At 46.7% G+C, this 21,334-nt stretch overlaps 1 protein-coding gene across 1 annotated transcript in view; it reads left to right on the forward strand.

Moving 5' to 3' along the window:
• Nucleotides 1-1,086: 1,086 nt before the first annotated feature.
• The window catches only part of LOC133350739 (ankyrin-3-like), a 263,868-nt gene continuing 243,620 nt past the window's right edge, over nucleotides 1,087-21,334 (forward strand). Inside the window, exon 1 of the mRNA XM_061565433.1 lies at nucleotides 1,087-1,442. Coding sequence (XP_061421417.1) covers nucleotides 1,398-1,442 — 45 coding nt within the window. The 5' untranslated portion in view covers nucleotides 1,087-1,397. The remainder of the gene's footprint in view (nucleotides 1,443-21,334) is intronic.

The raw sequence follows: 21,334 nt of genomic DNA on the forward strand, positions 1-21,334 counted from the left end.
GCTGCTGCACAACATCGAATTCCGTCACGCCATGGATTGGCGTGTTGCAACCCATACAATAACAATGAACAAAAATACACGTGTTTTTAATCGCTGAGAATCAAGAAAGATCTCGGCGTTCCCGTTGACTGGCTTGTGCAAGCCATACGCGTTTTTCAACTTTGCCAAACCCTGGGACTTTACTACTGTCCAGTGAACTCGATTTTATCCGGGGCAATTAGTGGATCTTCCGGATAAACTGAACACACGGATAATAATATACAGAGCATATGCAAATGCTCATATACAGCGTGTTTATTGTTTCCCACGGGGAGCTTCGCGTATAGTCATAACCTCCCAGAGTAAACTGACACGGAGTCAGAGCTAATAACCACAATAGTAGAACCCGGATTGCGTGAAAGGTGTGATACATCGCGTGGAACACCGTGTTCTATTTATTGTTTTATTCGCAAACACCGTTCATCAGCAACTGGGACAATAGCCAGGCAATTGTATCCTGCGACCGTCCAACCTTGCAACTCACTTTCAAGCAAACTCATTGCAGTACGCATCGTAGCGGCACTTTATGGGTAGGCGCACATACAGTGTAAGCATAATTCAGCTATGTCTCCCACATATAAACACAGCGTGTTGTATTATTGTTATGGCCCCTCAAGCTGGCGGGCCTTCCCACACCAATATTATCAAGCAGTATTTGTGTTAACGCGAAACATCTCTGGGCCGGATTCCGCTTTCTAAATCTCTTCAGAAAGAAGCAGGCTAATTAAACAAACAATAAAACACTCTGATGCACCCCGAAGGTCAAGTTAAACCCGTGCAGAGGTTGCTTTCCGCTTGATAATATTGGTCTGGAGAGCCAATGGGCTTGGTTGATGGACGACGTAAAGAAAGAGTAGGCAAACTCACGTGTGCGCGTGTATGAATAGAGAACTCCACGCTCACGCGCGCGCACGCAGGTGGGGCGCGCGCGCGCACGGAGGTGGGGCGCGCGCGCGCACGGAGGTGGGGCGCGCGCGTGCACGGACGCAAGGTGTGGCGCGCGCGCGCGCACCTGCTGCGCGCCACGGCCAAGGGAGTGGCCGGGTGGGTTATGGGCGTGCGTGTGTGCCGCGGTGGGTGGCCAGCACACACACACACACGCACCCCGCGCACACACACGCCCTACGTATATCCAAACACACACACGCCCACGCTGCGAGTGACGCACAGCAGAGCCCGCGCAGAGTTTCGGGTGGGACCCGCTTCGGGATCCGAACCGAGACGTTCTGAGGTGCGCGGCTTCCCGCTTGTACCCGCACTGTGCTGGACCTGCGTCGAGGAGGGAAGCCGGTGGTGTGGTGGTGGTGTTGTCCGTGAGCGCTGACGTCCACAGCTCCGAGGTGTCTTCTCAAGGGAACATGTTGACCTCATCACGCAGCGAGTCCACCACGTCAAGCGAGACGGTGAGTCTCTAAGCCTGTCGCGCACAGAACTCTTTACGACTTTGACCCTTTATTTTATTCTATTTTGCACAACAGCAGCGTTCACGGACGCGCACACAGCGACAACCGGCTGTTGGTTCTCTGATGGTCAAATTCAACTTTGCGATTGTGGTTTGACCGACGGTAGCCGTTGAGACGCGTGAGTGTCGATTTCCCTCCGCAGACTGTCGCGCGATTTCTGATTTTACCCAACACGGCGATGAGAATGCAACAATATCTAAGGTGTGTGCAGGGGTCTCGCTGGCAGGAGAATCAAGTTAGAAAGTGGAGTGTGTGTGTGGGGGGGGAGCGGTAGTGTAGTGGTTAGCGCGCTACGAACCCGGCTACCCGAGTTGGATTCCCGCTCACGGCGAAGACCGGTGACGGTGATTTGAACCGATCGTGGGCCTCCCCTAGGTCCACTCAATCTCAAATGAGTACCTGGTGCGGTGTGTAAACATCGCCACAGGACAGACAAAGGCGGTCGGGCGTGGTGCTGTCCAACCACCCCCTCGTGTACCGTCACGGCCTTCGCAGGTGCTCGCTAACAGCACTTGCCCCAACAGTCGGCCTTCTCGACACACCTGTTCTCCACCTGAAGACGGCTGCTTGCCTTCTCGACACACCTGTTCTCCACCTGAAGAAGGCTGCTTGCGTTGTGGCCCAAACGTCGTGAGAATTATTTTATTATGTTTTATTTTTATTATTTTCCTTCTACGTGACTTTACCGAAAGAACCAAGAAGATGAGTCTGTTAAGGCTAAACGGGGGATCTTTGTCTTTGTTTGGCTGGAGCAATGGGCTGTCCATCACTCGGCCTGGCTGTTGCAGCGTGCAAAACCGTGTTTTCCACAGTGTCAATTCCTAGCAGTGAGCACGCGTGTAATTTACACATCTTACTTACTGCGCCGTCACCGCTGAGCTAAATCAATTTCCCTGTTGAGTATCGTCATCCCAATGCCTTCCACACTCGTTAACTCGAGTGACTTCGCCGTATGGATGGATAGGCCCGTGTGTTTTAATTGGCGTTAGTGCCAATGTTAGGCTCGCGGCCTCATTCCCCATCGTGCATTTCCCCGCCGAAGTAAAGTGGCACGTGACTTAGTAGCCACGGACATAGCGGCGGGTATACTGGATGTGGTGTGCCGGTTGCGCAACTATTTGCACGGTAGCCTTGCCTATTGTTCACGTGTGGGGGTTGGGGTGGTTTTGAACCCCCGCATCGAGATGCATTTACCCCCTCTCGCTTTTTGTTCCCTAAATCAGCTTACACACTCGGCCATTATTGAATTCCCTTGGCTTAATACGTTTATTTTATTATTTACTCTGACGTGCCCCTCAGACTGCCTTTTGCAAAGGTGCTTTATGTAATTCATCATCATCGCCGCCGCCACCGCAGCCGCCACTCGGCTAAAGGTGAAGGAGGGAGGCGTGGTGGTGAATGACCGTGACAGCGAGGCGTTGTCCGTCCGTGTCCCCGTGGTCCTGTCGGGCGAGCGCGACGCTGGATCGTGCGACTGAGAGAACGAAGCAGCAACCACGCCTGGAACAACGCGGCCCTTTAAGCCTCTGGCATTTCCTGTGAACGGGTTCCACACAGCCGCTGCGTTATGTCAACTTGCACAGTCACGTGGCGCTTGAACTTGTAACGCGAGCCCAGCAGCATTGTCAAGCCAAGCCGCGTTAAGACTTCTTCAAATACGCAGAAATTGCAATGTGCAACCAATTTGCCAATCCGCTACTGGATGAGGGGGTCTTCTCCCCACGCTCTGTCTGTCGCGAGGGTTCTTCTTTTGGCCATACTTCACCACGCTGGTCAGCGTTTGGTCATTGTCGGCTTGGTGTAGAGGAGAGTCGCACAGTCCCAGCTCTGACATCAGTCGCCACTGATGTTGGCCGTGCGCCAACCACTGCGCCTCCCGCTTCCCCTCTTCTAACAAACAGGTCGTCTTATTAGTCCACCTGCAAGTCGCACATTTTATATCGGTTTGCTTAACCTGGAAGCTAAAACATTCTGCAATGTAAAAACTAAAAGAGTAATTTGTGGTCTGGAATTGTAAAGTGTTAAAGTGAAAAAACAATTCTTAACCGTCTGGCCATTCATGAATATGTATGAGGCGGTGTCACGGTAGGGAGCTGTTTACAAGGTGAAAGGCCTAATAAGAGCTGGGCGATAAATGAAGGGACACGCACAGGTGGGTGGTGCGCACGTGGTTGCACGCTGCACTCTTAACAATGTCATGTAAACCAACCAACTCGTCCGGGGTGCAAGCGCGTGAATACAATTGAGTGTGCGAGAATGCATTGTTTAGGCCTCCATAATGTTTTATTGCGGTCTTATTACATTCTCGAGGCTTGACACAGTCCAATGTCCCCCCCACACTCACTGCCGCCGCTTTTGTCTCATGTAATGAGTTGGGCGAACGGCTTGGTGACATTGCGCACCCAACCCATGAAACAGTGCCGCCGTCGAATCTGCTCTGTGCAGTCAGCGTGAGAGGGGTCCCACAGAAGTTACCGCACGGCGCCAATAGCCCGGCGGCCCGAGATTCCTTCGCATGCCTCTCACTTCACCAGTCAGTATGGGGAAGCATGGTCGGACCACTCCCGCATGACTGGCGTGGCGTGTGCGAGATCGTTATCCGGCAGTGATTGGCAAAGGTCTGTACATTCATGATATTATTTAAATCAGCAGACATAATAAATTCGAATCTCATTAAATGTGCCTTGGTAGGAAAACGTGGTTTTTTTTGCTGGCAATTACAAAATTTTGCCCACATTGTCACGCTCGCTTTCACTTACTGTGCCCTCTTGCTCATCTGAATATTTCGGATAAAAAGAAAATTGTATCAAGGTTTCCACTGTGATCTTTCCTTCAAGGTTTATTTTTATCAACCCAAATTCTACCCACTTCTGTCGTGTCGATTTATCCTGCGTGTTAAATGAGTAGGTGAATGATCGTCTGCATTGTGGGACAATTTAATAGCTGAACAGAGCGGCTCGTGTTGAGAACACCTCGTGGCACCACAGCATAATGTGTTTAATCTATTGGACCATTTCTCCAGTAATAAGATGATGAAAACATTGTATAGGCTTTACCCTTTCCGGTAAAAAATACATGCGTTTGTTTGCATTGTTTTTACTGCAAGCATGTGTGGTTAATGCACACGTGATGCATTGTGATAATAGGTGTGTCAATTTGGTGTTTGGACATATTAACACTTACTGGGGGGGGGGGGGGTTATTCAAAGCTACGGAAGGTGGGGAGAGCGCCACGACGAGTTGGAGCGCGAGGCAGCATCGTCGTATCCCCTCGCGTCTGCTGCGGCTCCCGCTTGTCAGCCAGGGATCCAGGGAGCCAGGGAGCGAGCGTCGCTCCGGCTGCTGCTTGCCGCTGCACCTCGCCGCGTTGACCTTGACGCCGACGCGGCTGCCGCAACTGGCGGGCGGTAATCGGTCACCTATTAGCGCAGTCGGGGTCAGCGGGTTGGCGGTCCATTCCACATTTTACCGCTGACCAGTGGAAACTTTCATAATTGCAGGACGTCAATGTCATAGGCGCGCGGCGTTATTGCGCTCCGGACATTTGTTAGGTTGAATTGGGGCGCCGCTTCGCTATTCTTTTTCCCCATCCATGCATCTTTACGAGATCAGTAAGCGTGCTTGAAGTTGGAATCAGTAGTGAAACATACAAGGAAATTGGTTGAATTGATAGAACAGTAGAACGTAAGTCTTTAATTAACAATGTGCTATTTATAGTGGTTGAAATTGCGTTTTAACCACTGGCAGGCAGCTGGTTAATTAATGTTGTCATGTAATGTAATAATTAACAGGTTAGTAATACTTTACACACGTCCAACAATTGGAATGACGCCTTATCAATCAATGCAATAAACACATGGAGAGTTATGCTTTAAACATGCATTGGAATCAAGAGCTAGATGCAACACTTCTCTCCGTCATACTGTAGCTGGGATTATTAACTGGGACTTTAATAAATCACTCATGTAAAATTGAGCAGCAGCATTGAGTAAGCGGAACGTCCACGTATAGGATTGAAGAGTTAATCTAACTCACTTTTGAGATACGGCCAATCGCGCTTCTCCCAGCATGGAATGGCAAATCTATTTGGGCCCTGTTTGTCAAGAAAGATCAGATCATTTCAAACACCTCTCCAATGCAGACAGTGACTGATTGGATGTGCAAAAGCACAGCTTTTTGGTTATTTTATTACGAGAGGGAGGCATATTTTCTGCCTACTTATTCTGTTACTTGCATTCTCCGCAATGGTGCTGAATAATGTGCACGTGTTACAGCGATATCCATGATGTCCTGAAACGCTTGACCCTTGGCAGTGTCCCAGGGGTCACGGTCACTCCTCACTGGACCGGGAGATGAGACGGATACTCGACACTGCGTGCACCCCCACCACATGTTAAACGTTCCGCAGACCGCTTGTTTACAGTCTGACCACTTGCCGCTCCCTTGGTCTCTGAGCAGCCAACTGATCCCAAGCCCCAGGTAATCTGGTATCGTTTATGTGCACTGTCAACGGGTTTCAGTGCGTTCACTTCTCGGCGGGTGGAAACTGTAACAGTGCAGTGCCTACACAGCCCTGCTTGTTGATATTCCACCCCACCGGCAGATGGGTAACCAATTAAGTCTGCAGCTTTCGCGTCAATGGTGGGTGAAAAAGTCGCCATTTATAACGAGTCTCACAGCCGTGTTATAGCATATCACAAATGACTTGGGAGCCGTCTCGTTGCATGTGGGTTCACAACACTTGACCTTAGATCTAATTAGCACGTTTCCGCGATGTTTTGGAGAATTTATCGGTTCTACCGCTCGCAAGTAAAAACATTAAATATTTAGAATTTATTTTTAAGTGTCCTCTGCGCTGTTGCACGGCATTCGTGATGCATCATGCAATTAATTATGGACGGCAGTGAGCAAATTGTGACTTTAATTTGTTCCAAAATGTATAATTATGAATGTGGTTAATGTATTTGCTGACCAAAATCTAAGAAGAATAACCACAATTTTTCGTCGATATCGGTGAGTGATTTGCAAATTATCACGTACACGAATGAAGACGTCGGAAGACAGAATTACCAACCAATGTTGCATGACTCGACAGTTGCAGGAATATCGTTAGAATATAGATGTAGGACCGTGCCAAAATGTTTACTTTGCAAAAGTGGTATGGTCACGGTTAATTAAATTCCTCACTGAAATGTGATCTGGTGTTGGATGCACATGCCGTTCAGGTTACGGTAATTCCATCCAGGTAGTTTGTGCAATTTCTATATTCATACAAAAGCGTGGCCGGGCGGCATTATGTCCCAAAGTGCGATCTAAGTATATTTGCAGCGCAAGTTACGACTGCCAATAAAATGTCCCATTTTTACGGCAAGCCTTTGGTCTTTGATGGAACGTTACGACAGGTTTGAGAGTCGTGTCATATTCCACACCGGGTCACATCGCATGAGACTAGATATTAATAAAGCACACGAATCTATTATTTTGGAATATTGGGAGGTAAAATAGGTCCTGCTAGCCTTGCACTACTGTTCAAGAATGGGCTTCTGTGGCCATCTAGAACGCTCTTCATTCCCAGATTAGGAAGCCACTGGAGCAGTGGACTTTTAAATCTAGATTGAAAACTCATTTCTTTAGAACTGCTTTTTGTGTTTAGTTTATTGTTCTTCCCCCACATCTCCGATGAGCACAATTGGCTATGCACGGTGCGAAAGAAGTTCAACATACATAATACATACATTACTGGAAGGCAATTGGAGTTCGCCCTGGGCTGTGTGCATGATTCCCAGATGCCCAGGTACCCTCACTGCACAGCAACGAGTTCACTCTCGCGAGAGCGTAGCCAAAGGGATATTGAACCACCTTTTAAAAGAGGCATCAAAACATCCTTAGAGGACCGTCACAGCATGGCCAGACCTTTCTAGGATGAAAGGGATTACCGCTTTTTTAGGGTGAGCAATGAACCCACCGTGGTGGCGGTGCGGTGGTCAGAGTGATTGAAGTGTTTTTGCGGCAGTTTACATACCTGACATATAAATGTCTATCACAGCCACGACAATTTATGGTATTATTAAATGTTTTTTCGGTGATCGGTACTGTCATCAGCTTTGAAGTCATCACATAGGACAATTCTGTACCCTTTTTTTTATCCACGCAATGATTTACTTTCGAATCGAATCATGTTTATTTGGTAAACCGTGACGTTCTTGCATGGTAGTGCAAGGCCTGCAGTAGTTTGCTGTGTCTGAAACCATGAAATTACAATTATATATTTAGAGCCATTTGTCATTGCACTGCAGGATGGAGGGTAGAGGTAGTAAGTCCACGTCATGGAAGTGGTGAGGTCATGCTTCTAAAGGAGAACTTCGTTCTCTGTCTCCCACCGTATGTCCTTAAGACTCCAATGTTTGGGTTGGATATATGTTGAATTTATATCGCACCATACATAGCCAACCGTGCTCATCGGAGGCATAGTTTGGTCTTCAAACTTCAGCAGTAGATAGGACAAGCTGCATGAATTAATCATAATAATGAAATCCACTGATGGATGATGACCTCCCTACACCGAAATCGTCAATACCTGACCACGCGGATCAGTGTGGGTTGTATAATACGATAGAGTATTGTACTTCATTGAATTTCAAATCATGTTTGTGTTTCTAAGTCACGATAATTATTCTTGACAAGAGCATTGTTTGTAGCACATATATACCAGTTTAGTTAAGTGCACCTGTGCACCTATGTACAGTATACCCTGTAAGCAGTGACGTGCTTTGAGGTCAATGGCTGGGGAGGCACTGGCTCGTGTCAGAGTCAGATTCACACACTGAGGGGGGCGTGGCCTCGCTGAGGGTGCGTGCCCTCACTGAGTGGGGCGTGTTAGACACGCCCCCCTCAGTGAGGCAGATGTGATAGCTGCCTCCCCTGGTGCTTTTTCATTGCAGTTTCATGACGAGACCAGCGAGCCTAAATATATTTATACACAGACATGAAATAAGTTACATGAAGTATGGAAGGCGAGGACATGAAATGAAGGGGTCTACAAACATTACATTGGTGACATACTGAGATAGTAACAGGCACGCGCTTATTGCCCGCTCTCCATCCAGTTACTGAGGGGTTGCGCAATCAGAGGGGAGGCTGAGCTCGTCGCTGCCTCACCTCTCGTTTATTCCTGTATTTGCAGCAGAGCTCCGCAAATTTGGCGATTTTGACTATAAAAATGATTGGAATTGTACAGAAATGACATTTACACTATTGGAACCTCATTGGCCAGTAGCACAATATGATAATTGTTTTTTTACCCTTTTATCTGGCAACAAAACTGACACCTTTTTTACAAGGAGTCATGTTTGCATTGACCACAATACCTGCAGTCGGAATGCAAGCAAAAAACATAACTCTGATAATGTATGCACTGTCCTTGAAATTAATTGGTCCACGCCCGAGACAGCTTTTCTTAGAGCCTAGTCTCACATGGTGTTGGACCAGATGACGCCAAAAGGCGCACAACTCAAAGACAATGCACAATCAGAGTATGAGAGCTCGGGGTAAGCATTTGCACCATTGGAACCTCATTTGCCAGTAGCAAAATATGATAATCTGTTGCCAGATAAAAGGGTAAAAAAACAATTATCATATTTTACTACTGGCAAATGAGGTTCCAATGGTGTAAATGCTTAAACCGAGCTCTCATACTCTGATGGTACATTGTCTTTGAGTTGTGCGCCTTTTGGCGTCATCTGGTCCAACACCATGTGAGACTTGGCTCTAAGAAAAGCTGTCTCGGGTGTAGACCAATCAATTTCAAGGACAGTGCATACATTATCAGAGTTATGTTTTTGTTTGCATTCCGACTGCAGGTATTGTGGTCAATGCAAACATGACTCCTTGTTAAAAAGGTGTCAGTTTTGTTGCCAGATAAAAGGGTAAAAAAACAATTTTCAAAAATGACATTTATAACACAGATGAGTGGAAAAATATTCATCTTTTTTTTCGTAACAGCTATTTTCATTGGAGTATGACAGGTGAGGCTCTGCTTCCCCTGCCTCCCCTGACCGCACGTCCCTGTCTGTAAGTGTATATTTATGGCTGACTGGAGCAGTGTTGTAAAGTCTCATTGAGCTCTGCATCAAACTCAAATGTCGAATATGGTCGTGCGCCATTTTAAGTTCAATTCCGGTGTGCAATACCAAGCCCTAAACACGTAATATGCTACACGTGTCTGTGATTGTGCAGCACACAAATTTAATTATGCGTTAATGTCTCGCGCAGCTCTAAAAATATAGCCTGCAGCTTCTCTCAACACATGCACGGTATGGGCAAATTTACGATCACTTACTCCTCGCATGATGTTGAGACTCCGAGGATGTGATTTATGCTTTGGCCTTGGCTAATGTAAGCCTGATTAGGATAGAGGGCTTGGCAGCTACCCTTACGACTTAGCAACTTAATTCTACTAACCGGAGGCTTGCTATCACGTGTCCTGCATTTATTTGCTCTGATCTCATAACAATCCAAGCTACCGTCCAACAGGGAAGGATTCATCCAGAACTTATTTTACAACTTTGCAAACATCCGTGTAAAATTCTTCACTTGATTCGAGAGCATCAAGATGCCGGGGGGTGGGGGGGGGGGTGACAACCGCAAAGGTTTTGGGAAAGTTTATAGCTTCACAAAGATCACTCCATGAACTTTCCCGGCTGCCACGCGCAAGACGAACGTGGGCAGCTGTTCGACCGCACACAACAGAGGCTCCTTGTTATCTCTCGCAGCAGCAGCAGCGCCGCCACCCTGGCCGCTGTGAAGCCGGGCCCGTTCTCCCCGCGTGACATTTCGCGCAAAAGGACAGCCGCGCGTGACTCGCAGCGAAGCGATTTTCGCCACCTTTGTAGCGGATATTTTGTTAAATGGCGTTTTGGAAGTTTTGCGTACCCAGAGTTGATGGTTCAGATCCCGCCAATTACGTAATATTTCGAAGTCCAAATATCTCAGCACACAGGCTTTTGATTGCCGCTCTATCCGAGTGGAACTTTAGCTTTGTTGTGCTATAAAAGTTATTCTGAATAACAGATGCTATATTGATTACATGGCATTGGACATTACATTATCGCATAATGTACCACATATAACAATTTCAACCGGTAACATGCCGCACAGTATCCAGTCTCTTCTCAAAGAGAGAAAAAGACTCGGAGGTCCAAGGAAGCAGAGACAAGATGGAAGGCAGCCAGGCGGTGACCTGGTGCCATCAATTGCCCAAGCTCTGCAGCCTCCTATATATTACAACGTTTTCGACCAATGAATGAGTGTTCACATGTGGGAGGAAACTGGAGCACTCGGAGAAAACCCCACGCACGCGGGGTTTGAGGGGGTACACTTGATCCCATACTGACAGAACAGACGGAGTTAGCATTTTTCCCTCCACGGTATTCTCCTGGCAAGCCAGGGGTTTGGCACCTCCCTGACGCCCACACTCGCCTGAATCCACCAATCCTCACTTGCCTCCACGGTTCTGGAACACATTCCTGCGGAGGGAGCTGGTAGGAACGTCGGGTTGCTCGGTCAATGGCCAGGGTCAACGGCGGCGTGGTGTATTCCGCAAATATGCCCGACTGTGAGGGCGGGCACAAGCCGGCGTGAGTAGGTGAAACATTGAGTTTCATAAGGGCACCACGGGGTGACCAGCCCCTCCCCACCCAGCCCCTCCACACCCTCCCCCCAGCCCCTCCCCACCCTCCCCACACAGCCCCTGCCCACCCTCCCCACCCAGCCCCACCCTCCCCACCCAGCCCCACCCTCCCCACCCAGCCCCTCCACGCACGACGGACGGACACAATAATCCCCTGTGGGCTGGTGTAACCAGGAGGTTCTTACCAGTATTACAGGATATATACCCAACGCATTACTGTTGGGCACCTCCTTGTGATGTTTGCAATCATCACCCTGCTCGACAAATCCCTGCATGGACTTGCCCCACTATATCATGCCACGCTTGTATCTTTCTAAGTGCCTTCACGCTGTTCCTCCTCCTTGCGCTCAATCTCGCCTTCGCTCGTTGTATCAGTGGAACAAACTTCCCCTCCACATTAAGCAGTCACCTTTGCTCACTAGTTTCCACTCCGCACTCAAAACTCACTTATTTCCGCCGAGCTCATCCCACGACCCCTTAATCTCCGCCTCATAACAGCCACCGTTACTTTTCCCTCTTTATATTCTCATTGTATGGCTTTCACTCGTTCCCCATTCATTCAATCCATTCATCATCATTTACTGTCATCAATTACACTTTCACCGAATTCTAACATCACAGATTTGCCCATTGCTTCCTCTCATCTATTTCATTCGCCTCATCTCCACCATTACATCTATACGTGCGATTGTTAATTATGTGCAAAGCGCCTTGGATAAGGCGTCGTATGAATGTATTTACGACAACGAATGTAAACGAGGTCGAAGAAATTATAATACTGGTTTACTGAATAGAAAATTGTGCATCCTTTCTAAGCCCCTCAATTTCATCAGTGCAAGAGCTCTCACTGACGATGCAAGGGCCTTCAAACTTTCCGTGGCTACCTCTTTGTATTTCGTGATCAAAAGGTCCGCGGTTTAAGCTGACATTGATGGTACTGCTGAGGCCAGGTGCTGTCTCACAGAAGACGCCCCTTCGTAACTCTGTGGATAAACGAAGCCAGCAGTGACACTCACCGCTAGAGCGTGCACTCGAGTAACGCACTCTCTGAGTCAGACCCGCAGGTGCCAGAGGTAAATGCAGCTGGAGGGAACCCAGACGCACAAGGCAGCCGCTGTTGTTGTGCCCGACGTTCTCCCTCTCGTGCTTTTCAGTGCAGTGTTGGGCGGCAGGGTGGCACACTGCCAAAGGTTTGTGCCTTACAGCCAGAAAGAAGAACCCGGGTTAATTCCCTGACCCAGGCACGTTTTTGTGTGTGTGTGTGTAGTTTGTATGTTTCTCCGCTCCTTCTTGCATGTAGGTTTTATCCGCATTTTTCTGGTTTCCTCTCAAAGCTAAAGACATACAAGTTGAATTTGTGTTGACAAAACATCGCAATGCAGAACCCTCCTTAAATAATATGATTTAGATTCAGCGTGGCTTTCCTTAGCAAAATATCTATTGCAATAATCTCCTGATTTTCTGAGGTGGGTGTTGCCCGCTGCCAGCCATGGCCCACTGGCCTGGCAATTGAATAGCCCCAGGCTTCTTACGTAAATTGTGTTGAGCCATTAGTGCGCCAGCTTGCGTGGGCTTCTTTATTTTCACGGACAAATTAAAAGCAGGGACACACAGAGCCAGACCGGAGTGTTTCTGTGCTTGGCGACAGTGTTCCATAATGGCGCGTTTTTGCTTCGCTGTTCGTTTTTACAAGCCAGTGCAATAAAAGCTGTCACGTGGAGGATGACGATTGCCGCACAGCTCTTTGGCCTCGAGAGGCAGCATAATGTCCTTTGCGTTCTGTCCTTGGCAACAAATGAGTGCTTTTGTTTCTCAAATGTCGTCAAAGTTCACAAGGGGCCCGGACGTATCCATCGTGCTCGATAATTATCCACCTGCACAGTTTCGCTTTAAACACACTCACAGCCTCATCGCATCGCTGAAATCACATGCAAAAGTTTGGGAGGCGATCGTCGTCATCAGCATCATAATCATCGTTAGCCATGTTCTCTCTGCTGCTGTTTGCAATCAAAGTGCTTGCTGTCCTCTTCGAAGTCAAAGACCGCCCTTTATCTCTCTGCCTGTCTCTGTGCTTGTCTCTTGCTCCCTATAAGAAGAATATGCTTACATTTCCACAGAAGATGATGATGACGGCCCCGATGAGTTAAGCTGCTGACCATCACAGCCGAAATCCTCCTTTGGCAGGTTGCAGTGCTCGAATGGTTCTGTCAGATACAAGCGCCGACGTTTGGGAGGTGATTGTGCATAACATAATCAGCCAGGTAACAGAACGTGATTATGCCTTTGCAGGAAGAGTGACCGTTTGGAGTTCAAGTAGCTGATTATTGTTTACATTGTGTGGTGTGTAGAGAGGGTTAATGAGCTATTTCCACATCCTACTGTGAGGAAGCCACCGCTATAATGCTAATTAGATCGTCAGCCGGGTGTTATTGTATACAATTAAAAGATAAATAAATGTTACACGGAGGTTTTTGTGGCCATTACCTTGATCCGTATTGGTTTTGTGGGTCAGGCCACGTGGTGGTAGTTTTATGCCAAAAATCTTGTCATTAACGGTCCATCACCCAATAAGATCGTCGCGTTGACAATGATATTCTTTACACGTGCCAATGTATTGATTAAAATGTGACCAACAAAGCTCATCTTCGACGGTGGCTCATGACCTATCGTGACTCAATTCGGCATCAATGCACGACGACTTTTTGAACTAGGAACTACTCGGAATTCGAGTCGTTTTCAATTGTGTCCGGTGGCGGAGGGTTTAATGACAAGCATTGATGCACAAAACTATCGCAACTTGGCCTAACTCAAAACAATATCTATAGATAAAATAAATAATCACTTTGGTGGTTCATGTATGGATGTTCTTAACTGTTATTGACTATCGTGGGGCATGCTATTGCCATTCGTGTGTACTGAGAGAGAACGATAGCTCACCATGCCATGTGGAATTAAGCCTTTTACTGTAGTAATGCTCCGACCAATTGGCACGGCTGTCATATGTAAGATGTTCCTTGGCAGGATGGTAGTGTATGTGTAATTCTCTCTGTTATATTTCCAGCTAGAGCTGCTTCTGTGTTGTGAAAATGAGTGGGAATAAGCCACACTCGTGCCAGGCATCTCAAAACAACTCCATATCACGTCGCCCTCTCAGTTCAGAATTTGTCTCGACCTTTGCATAGCCCCATTTTATGATGACGCCTTAAACACTTGTACTGTTATGAATACAACATTAATGTGGCTGGTGATGCCTCAGAGATGGGCTAATGTACCACTGGCGCTTTGAAAAGCCTAAACTCGTGTGTGCTCCGAAAAATTGGATTCTAAAAATAGACTTCCAATTTCCGCAAACAAACATTGCCCTTGGCTGTTAATTTCAGCCTCACACGCAGCTTCAAAGTTTATGAACACAGCTAACAACTTGACTCGGGAGCATGCTCGTCAAGTTGGATCAGACTCAGAACGAGATTCAGCGCGAGAACTCTACTCAGGGCAATCGATGGTGAACAGGTTGGTAAACGAATGGAGTTTAAGAACATTCGGTGTTGGGGGAAGATTATGAAGTTCATATATACTGAACTGTATTCACAATCCGTAAAATCGAGCTAGATGATCAAGTTTCCCTGAATGTAATTGTTTCATTTGTCCACATACTGAAATGGTAAGTGAGTAAGTTCCCCATCAAACCTGCTTCGCTCCCCTGACATTAACAGCATGGAGCAAATGAATGTAATCCAACGTGTAGAGTTTGGTTTTATTCAATGTTTTTCATTTTAAACACGTGACCCGTGGGATAGGGAGCGAGTTAGTCCATGTAATGAAAGTAAATCGGGCGTGCTTTTAATGAGAATTTAATTCTCTCTCTCCCATTGTACAGTATGTGCTGTAGACTTCAATGTTTTTGTTGCAATTTGGTTTTAACTTCAACGGCAGGTATCAGGACAAGCTGTATAAATTCATCATAAGAATAATAATAATACATTTCAGCCCTTTACCACCGTGTTAGTCATGGTGAGTTTTTTAAACCATACTTCACCATACTGGTCACTTTAGGCTGTTAAAGGGGATGTGTGGAACTGGTTCAGTAACCGCTGGTGTTTGCCGTGGTCAGGATTTGAACTCGGCTTGCCGGGTTCATGGCACAGGGCGTGATAACTATTCTACACGATTCCTCTTTTACAGACAAATGGTTACAGAAGTTGGGCTTGCAGGAGGGCGAATTAGAAGGGAAACCGGCTGAATGCAGCTTTAATTGGGCAAATGGACTTTGGTATCAATTTGATGACATTTCAAATAATCGTTTGCTCTTAAACCTGAGTGGCCCGACTGGAATTGCCTCACAATACATTCTGCGGCTCGCATGCATGAGTGAACGAGTGTGTGTGTGTGCATGTGGAGAGTCCTACCTCCCTCCATGCACGCCACACACGCCGAGGATGCGATGCGTGCGGCAAAGTGACGGGTTTCGGAAAGCACGAGCCGCTGCGCTCTCTCCAATAGGCACCGCTGTCATTCATCTCTTAATGACCTGTAACATTAATTTCAAATTGATGAATTTCTGCATGCATGCTGGCTTATCAACAGCCCTTACGATTAGCACGGTGCGAAAGAAGTTCAACATATATACAGCACGCGCTAAGTCATCGCTATGCTGTATCCGTTGGGGAGGCTGCCGTCGTGTGACGGTCAGCACGCTGGACTTGCGATGTAGAGATCACCGGTTCGATTCGATCTCCTGGTGAGGCAGTTGAAACAATCGTCAATATTTATTTATATATATACGCAGTAATTTATTTTGGTAATAAACGAGAGCCCCGTACAGAGCACGGGTGATGGGGGAGAGGCCAGGTGCTCATGAGGAAGCGTAAAGGTAAAAAAGGTGGGCTCTGCCCTACTCACGTAGAGGCAACAACCGGGAACGTGGGCATTTTAGGGGAGGGGGGGTGAGAGAAAGGCGGTGGGGGAGAATGTACCCAAACAAAACCACAAAATAATATAACATGCATGCGCCCGAGTGAGCCTGTCGCGATTGCAAATCCCCAATCGTTGAGATTCTGAAATCCTCCTCCCCCGCCCATCGCCTCTGTCCACCCCGCGGTGTAAATGGGTCCGGCAGAGCCAGCCGGTGGGCAGGTCGCGTGCGGTTGGGGAACTTGTGGATGCTCCTCGCTCCTTCCGAGGCATCTGGCCAGCATGGAAGAGTAGGCCAAATGCCCTCTAGAAGTGCATTATTGCTTTCTAGAGGCTCTGCAGAGTTCCTCCTCGTAGCTCTTTCGCCGACAGTAGAGTGCGCAAGGGGTTTCCTCGCTGACACTTTTCCTTTACCTGTGTACGTTATTAAAGCAATAACTTTTGAGTTTTTGAATTCGAGAAAACTCTCCTCACTTTTCCCGCACAGGGGTTTCTTGTTGAGGCTTGTAACAAGAGCTCTTATGGGCAGAGAAAGCAGAGGCTAAGATTGTATTGTTCCCCTTTGCTATGGCTTGCCATGTTACGGCACTATAGAAACTATAATTATTATTATTACGAGAGGGATGACCGGTGTGTTTCTAGGCTCGGGGTTGTGGTGTCTATCCATTAATCTGCTGGTGACTTTTGGGTGCAGACGTGGCCTGGCAATGTGTGATGTGCAGCATGTAACGGTGACTTGTCAGGACGAAAAGTGTAATGCTCTTTCGCCAGGGTCCAATCACTCGGCGCAATCAATACCGTGATGTATGACACACATAACCGCGCAGCTACAATTGTGTACAAAATAATAAATTGGCTTCAAACGACAGCGGCGCCGTTGTCCATCTTATCCGTAATCCAAGCTGTACGCTGCGCTTCGCTGGTGGCATTATCCGTAAAAAAACACAACATTGGCGACCAACCGGTTGCAATCGAATTTCTTTACCGCATTAGAATGGCCGTGCACGAACACGCACTCAACATGCGTCCACACGTCAACATTCAAACGCGGTCAAATGCTAATGGTGCGTGGAAATTACACATGCACGAACACCTGTGCACCCACTTTGTAAATCGGAATTCAATGAGCACTTTCCACTGACATATTAGCTTGGTTGTGTTCAGGAGAAGTAATGATATGTGTTAATGGCTTTAGCTGTCAAGATGGGGATGTGAGCCATGCTGCAGCACAACGTGGCTAATTGACACATTCATTAATGATCCACTCTCAATGCATTTTTCATTTGCATATTATATGTGTGGAGGCGGAACATGATGTAATTGCTTTCATGCACCAAGTAATATTTGTGGGAATCTCCAAAGGGAAGAACCCCTTTAATTAGTAGCCATCGTCACAGGTTTAAGCAACGTATGAGATACAAAGGGGTGTGTGACAGCAGCACGCCCGGACGCCTTTGTCTTCCCAGTGGCAATGTTCACACACCACAGCAGTTACTCGATTGAGGCTGAGTCAACCTAGGGGAGGCCCAGGAGCGGTTTAAATAATCGTCAACGGTGGTGGCCGTGAGCGGGAGTCGAACTCGGGTCGCCGGGTTCGTAGCGCAGCGCGCTAACCACTACACTACAATGCGTTACGCTTCCACATGCGCGGGTCACGTGACAGATTTGACGTCACAGTTCACTTGCTGTGCAAAAAATACATGCATTATTGAGCTCCCCCCCCCAAAAAAAGTGTATTTTTATAAATTTTGCATGGTGTACAGTCTGGAAAGTACCCACATGGCAAATTTCCAGTTTGTTGCATGTCGGGAAGTACGCTGGACATTTTGAACAGACACACATATTCACAACTTTGCCTTTTATATAGATGGAGATATCCAGCCTACGCAATGGCATGGAAAAATCGAATCCAGGTTGGGAGTTGACTCGGCCAATCGTTCCTCCGAGGTCTCTAACATGAGTACCACTTTGTGGGGATGGCAACAGTGGTTGTCTTGTGGGGAGACTCAACCCTGTCATAGGAATGTGTAATTGCCACCTGTGGCGCAGGGCTGTTAACGGGAGATGAGATTATGTTTTGAAAAACAGGTATTTTTCATAATTGGATATTCATAACTGCTTGCCAGGTAAAAAAAAAAGCATCACTATAATTAAGCAAGGAATTGCATGTTAAAAACAGATTAGAATGAAATGCGTAGATCAGGTATCCGGTTAACACATCTCCGATTTGCATGGTTGGCTACGTACGGTGCAAAAGACGTTCAACATAATACATACATACATTCATTACCCTTAATGATGCTGAAACTTGTTTGAAATAAAAAAGCCAAGCAGTTTGAGCCTGGCCTACGTGTTAATTGGAGGTTTCTGGAAGTGTCTGGTTCTGTGAGTGGCTACCTGTGGGTCGTGTTTTCTGAAATACATATTGTTGGGGTTAAGATGCAATAAGCCAGAGGTGATAGATTGGTTTTCAAATGGTTTTTCAATTTAGGATGGAAAGAAAAATAGAATTTTGAGACAAACCAATACGTTTGTCCTGATTTTCCTGCAACTGTGCTATTAATTTACGTGTTGCTCGAGGGTGCAATATATATAAGCAAATCCTTATTTACGTATTTATTTATCATGACGCTTGTTTAGTAACCACTCAACTCTTTTTCAGGAAGGTATTACCAATTTTTTGAAGTAGGGGGCGACGTTGCTGCTCTGTGTAATCCCAATTGAGTAATTTGCAGGTAATTTTCTCTGCATTTAAATGTTTGGCTATTACCAGTTGCATTTTACCTCATTCTGTTTTTTTAATCGCTCCATCCTGAATGGAAGGATTAAAATAGAACCCCTCAAAATAGCCTTACCAGATATCGTTCATACACTTAAGCGGGTCCGAGCAGTGTGCCTGTGGGTGTGTGTGTGCCGTGGTGGCAGTGGCAGCCCCCGTGACGAGGATTTGTGCGTCGACGTTGCATTGTCTTTCCCATGCCTCCATGCAGGGACGCAGGAGAGCGGGAAGCCGGGAGAGCGGGCGAGCGGGGGGTTGGGGGGAGTTACGCATCCAAGCGCCCTCGAGCAAAATATACGAATAACAACTAAAAAGCGTGGCTAAAATAAATGAGAATACATAAGTAACCAAACATCAGTCAATAAATTAAAAAACCGCAATGCCCCATCACTGTTTTCTGAATTCATTTACGCTGCTTTTTTGTGACCATGCCTCCTGCCTGCTGCGGTGTCGTGTGTCCTGGATTTTTCAGCGAGAGACTGTGACACACCGAGGGCCTCACGTAGCATCGCAAATTATATCTCCACCTCGTGGTGAAAGCAGCAGCGGTTTTGTCCAATTGAAAGACACTCCCCAGCCGCATGAATGTGGAATTTCCACCACTGACTCAGGGCTCTAAATATTAAATGAGCACTGCCCCTGTGCTCATTTTAGCAAAAAGAACTTTTTTTTTTTGGGAGTTTTTTTTTTATACGATTCTTTCACGTTCACTCGGTGTACACAACAGAGGGCAGTAATCCTAAAAGTTATTTTTTATATTTGTGGGTGGATTCACAAAATATAAACAGAGCATAAACACTCGATCAATGCTCTGTTAATTGTGTTGTATATTACCGTTGCAGCGGCTAATGCAAATAACCCGCGCACACGCACTCTTGTTAAATTACTGAAGCGATTAGTCCACAGCATGAAAATTGCTGTATTGACAATGAAATCGATGTCCTCGGCTCAGAAAAGGTTTACGTGAACCGGGGGAATAGTTTAAATTCCCCTATATCAGCCCCTCATACCTCATCCCACGGCTGAAATTCACTTTCCCATCAATTTAATAATGCATGGAATGTATTGTCTGTAATTTACATCCAGGGTGTACATTTTCACCCGGTGTAAACAGTGTAGAGCTACTACAGTTTAAATAATGAATGGCCGATTCGCACGCTCGGTTCTCCTCTAAGGCCTTCATCCAGACTCATTTGTTGCGTAAGTCGTGGTGTTTACCCGCTACCCAAGCAGCCAACAGAGATTAATGAGTTTGTTGTGGACAAAGTTGGGTGTGGATCAATATGGACAATTGAGACAAGGTGCTCATACCGGAAAACATTGCTTCTACTCTCCTGCCAATCAATCAATGGGATGAATACGTATGAATACGTCAATCAATGAGACTGCGAGTCTGCTTTAGATATGTAATGAGCACTCAGCAAGCTCACTTCTCCATGAAATATAATATGTCAATTTGGTTTATTGTCCGATAGACCTTTTAGACCAGTCAATTGTCCGTGCGCCGCAATTGCTCACTTGCCAATCGCAACGAGAATAACAACAATAATTTACACTTGTCAAGCACCTTTTGCCGGGAGGTGGCAAGGTGCTGTAGAGAGTTAAAAACAGAGATAACATTTCTAAAGGAAAAAAAACCGCAGTAAAACCTAATAAAAGCACGCAGGATATTGATAAAACACCCCACAAAATAATATTAAAAACGGAAATCTAAACGATATGAAAGGAAGTGAAGAGGCCTTAAAGAACAGATGTGTCTTAAGGCAGGATGTAAATAAGCCGAGAGGCTTTACGCGGACCGAATATCCGGTGGAAGTTAATTCAACGGACTGGAAGATGCACGGGAAGAGGCTCCATCGCCTATTGAGCGGAGGTTCGACCCCGGCATGCACAGCTAGCAGTAACAGCAGCAACCACAATCAGAAAAGCGAAGTTTTTGCTTGAAGGTAGGGATAGAGAAGATTACAAATATACGCGGAAGCAGTATTATTGAGGGCCTTGTAGGTGAGGATGATCTGGCAGCAAGTGAAGAGACACAAGCACAGGGATAACGCGCTCAGTAACAGGTGTACGGGTAACAACTCTGGCAGCCGCATTCTGCACGCATTGGAGATTATTTAACAGCTGAATTGGTGCACCAAAAAACAGCACACTGCAAAATGCTATGCGAGAGAAGACGAAGACGTGAACCAGCTTCTCGGCATCCGACTGAGAGAGGATGTAAGGGGCAACCTATATTTATTTCTGATACGAAAGAAGGCAGCTTAGTAACCTTGTTAATGTTCACTTCATTGGCGAGTGAGTGATCAAGGAAAACAAGACTGCGGATTGCCTGAGCAGCACCAATATTGTGGCCATTGATCATCGCTCTGACAGAACCAGCCCTGGACAATTGCTGTTGGGATACAACAAGTAACACCTCAGTCTTATCACCATTTAGCTGGAGAAAATTAGA

The sequence above is a fragment of the Lethenteron reissneri genome, chromosome 34 (assembly GCF_015708825.2).
Source record: "Lethenteron reissneri isolate LAM-NWPU_2019-01 chromosome 34, ASM1570882v1, whole genome shotgun sequence".
Taxonomy (NCBI): Eukaryota; Metazoa; Chordata; class Hyperoartia; order Petromyzontiformes; family Petromyzontidae; genus Lethenteron; species Lethenteron reissneri.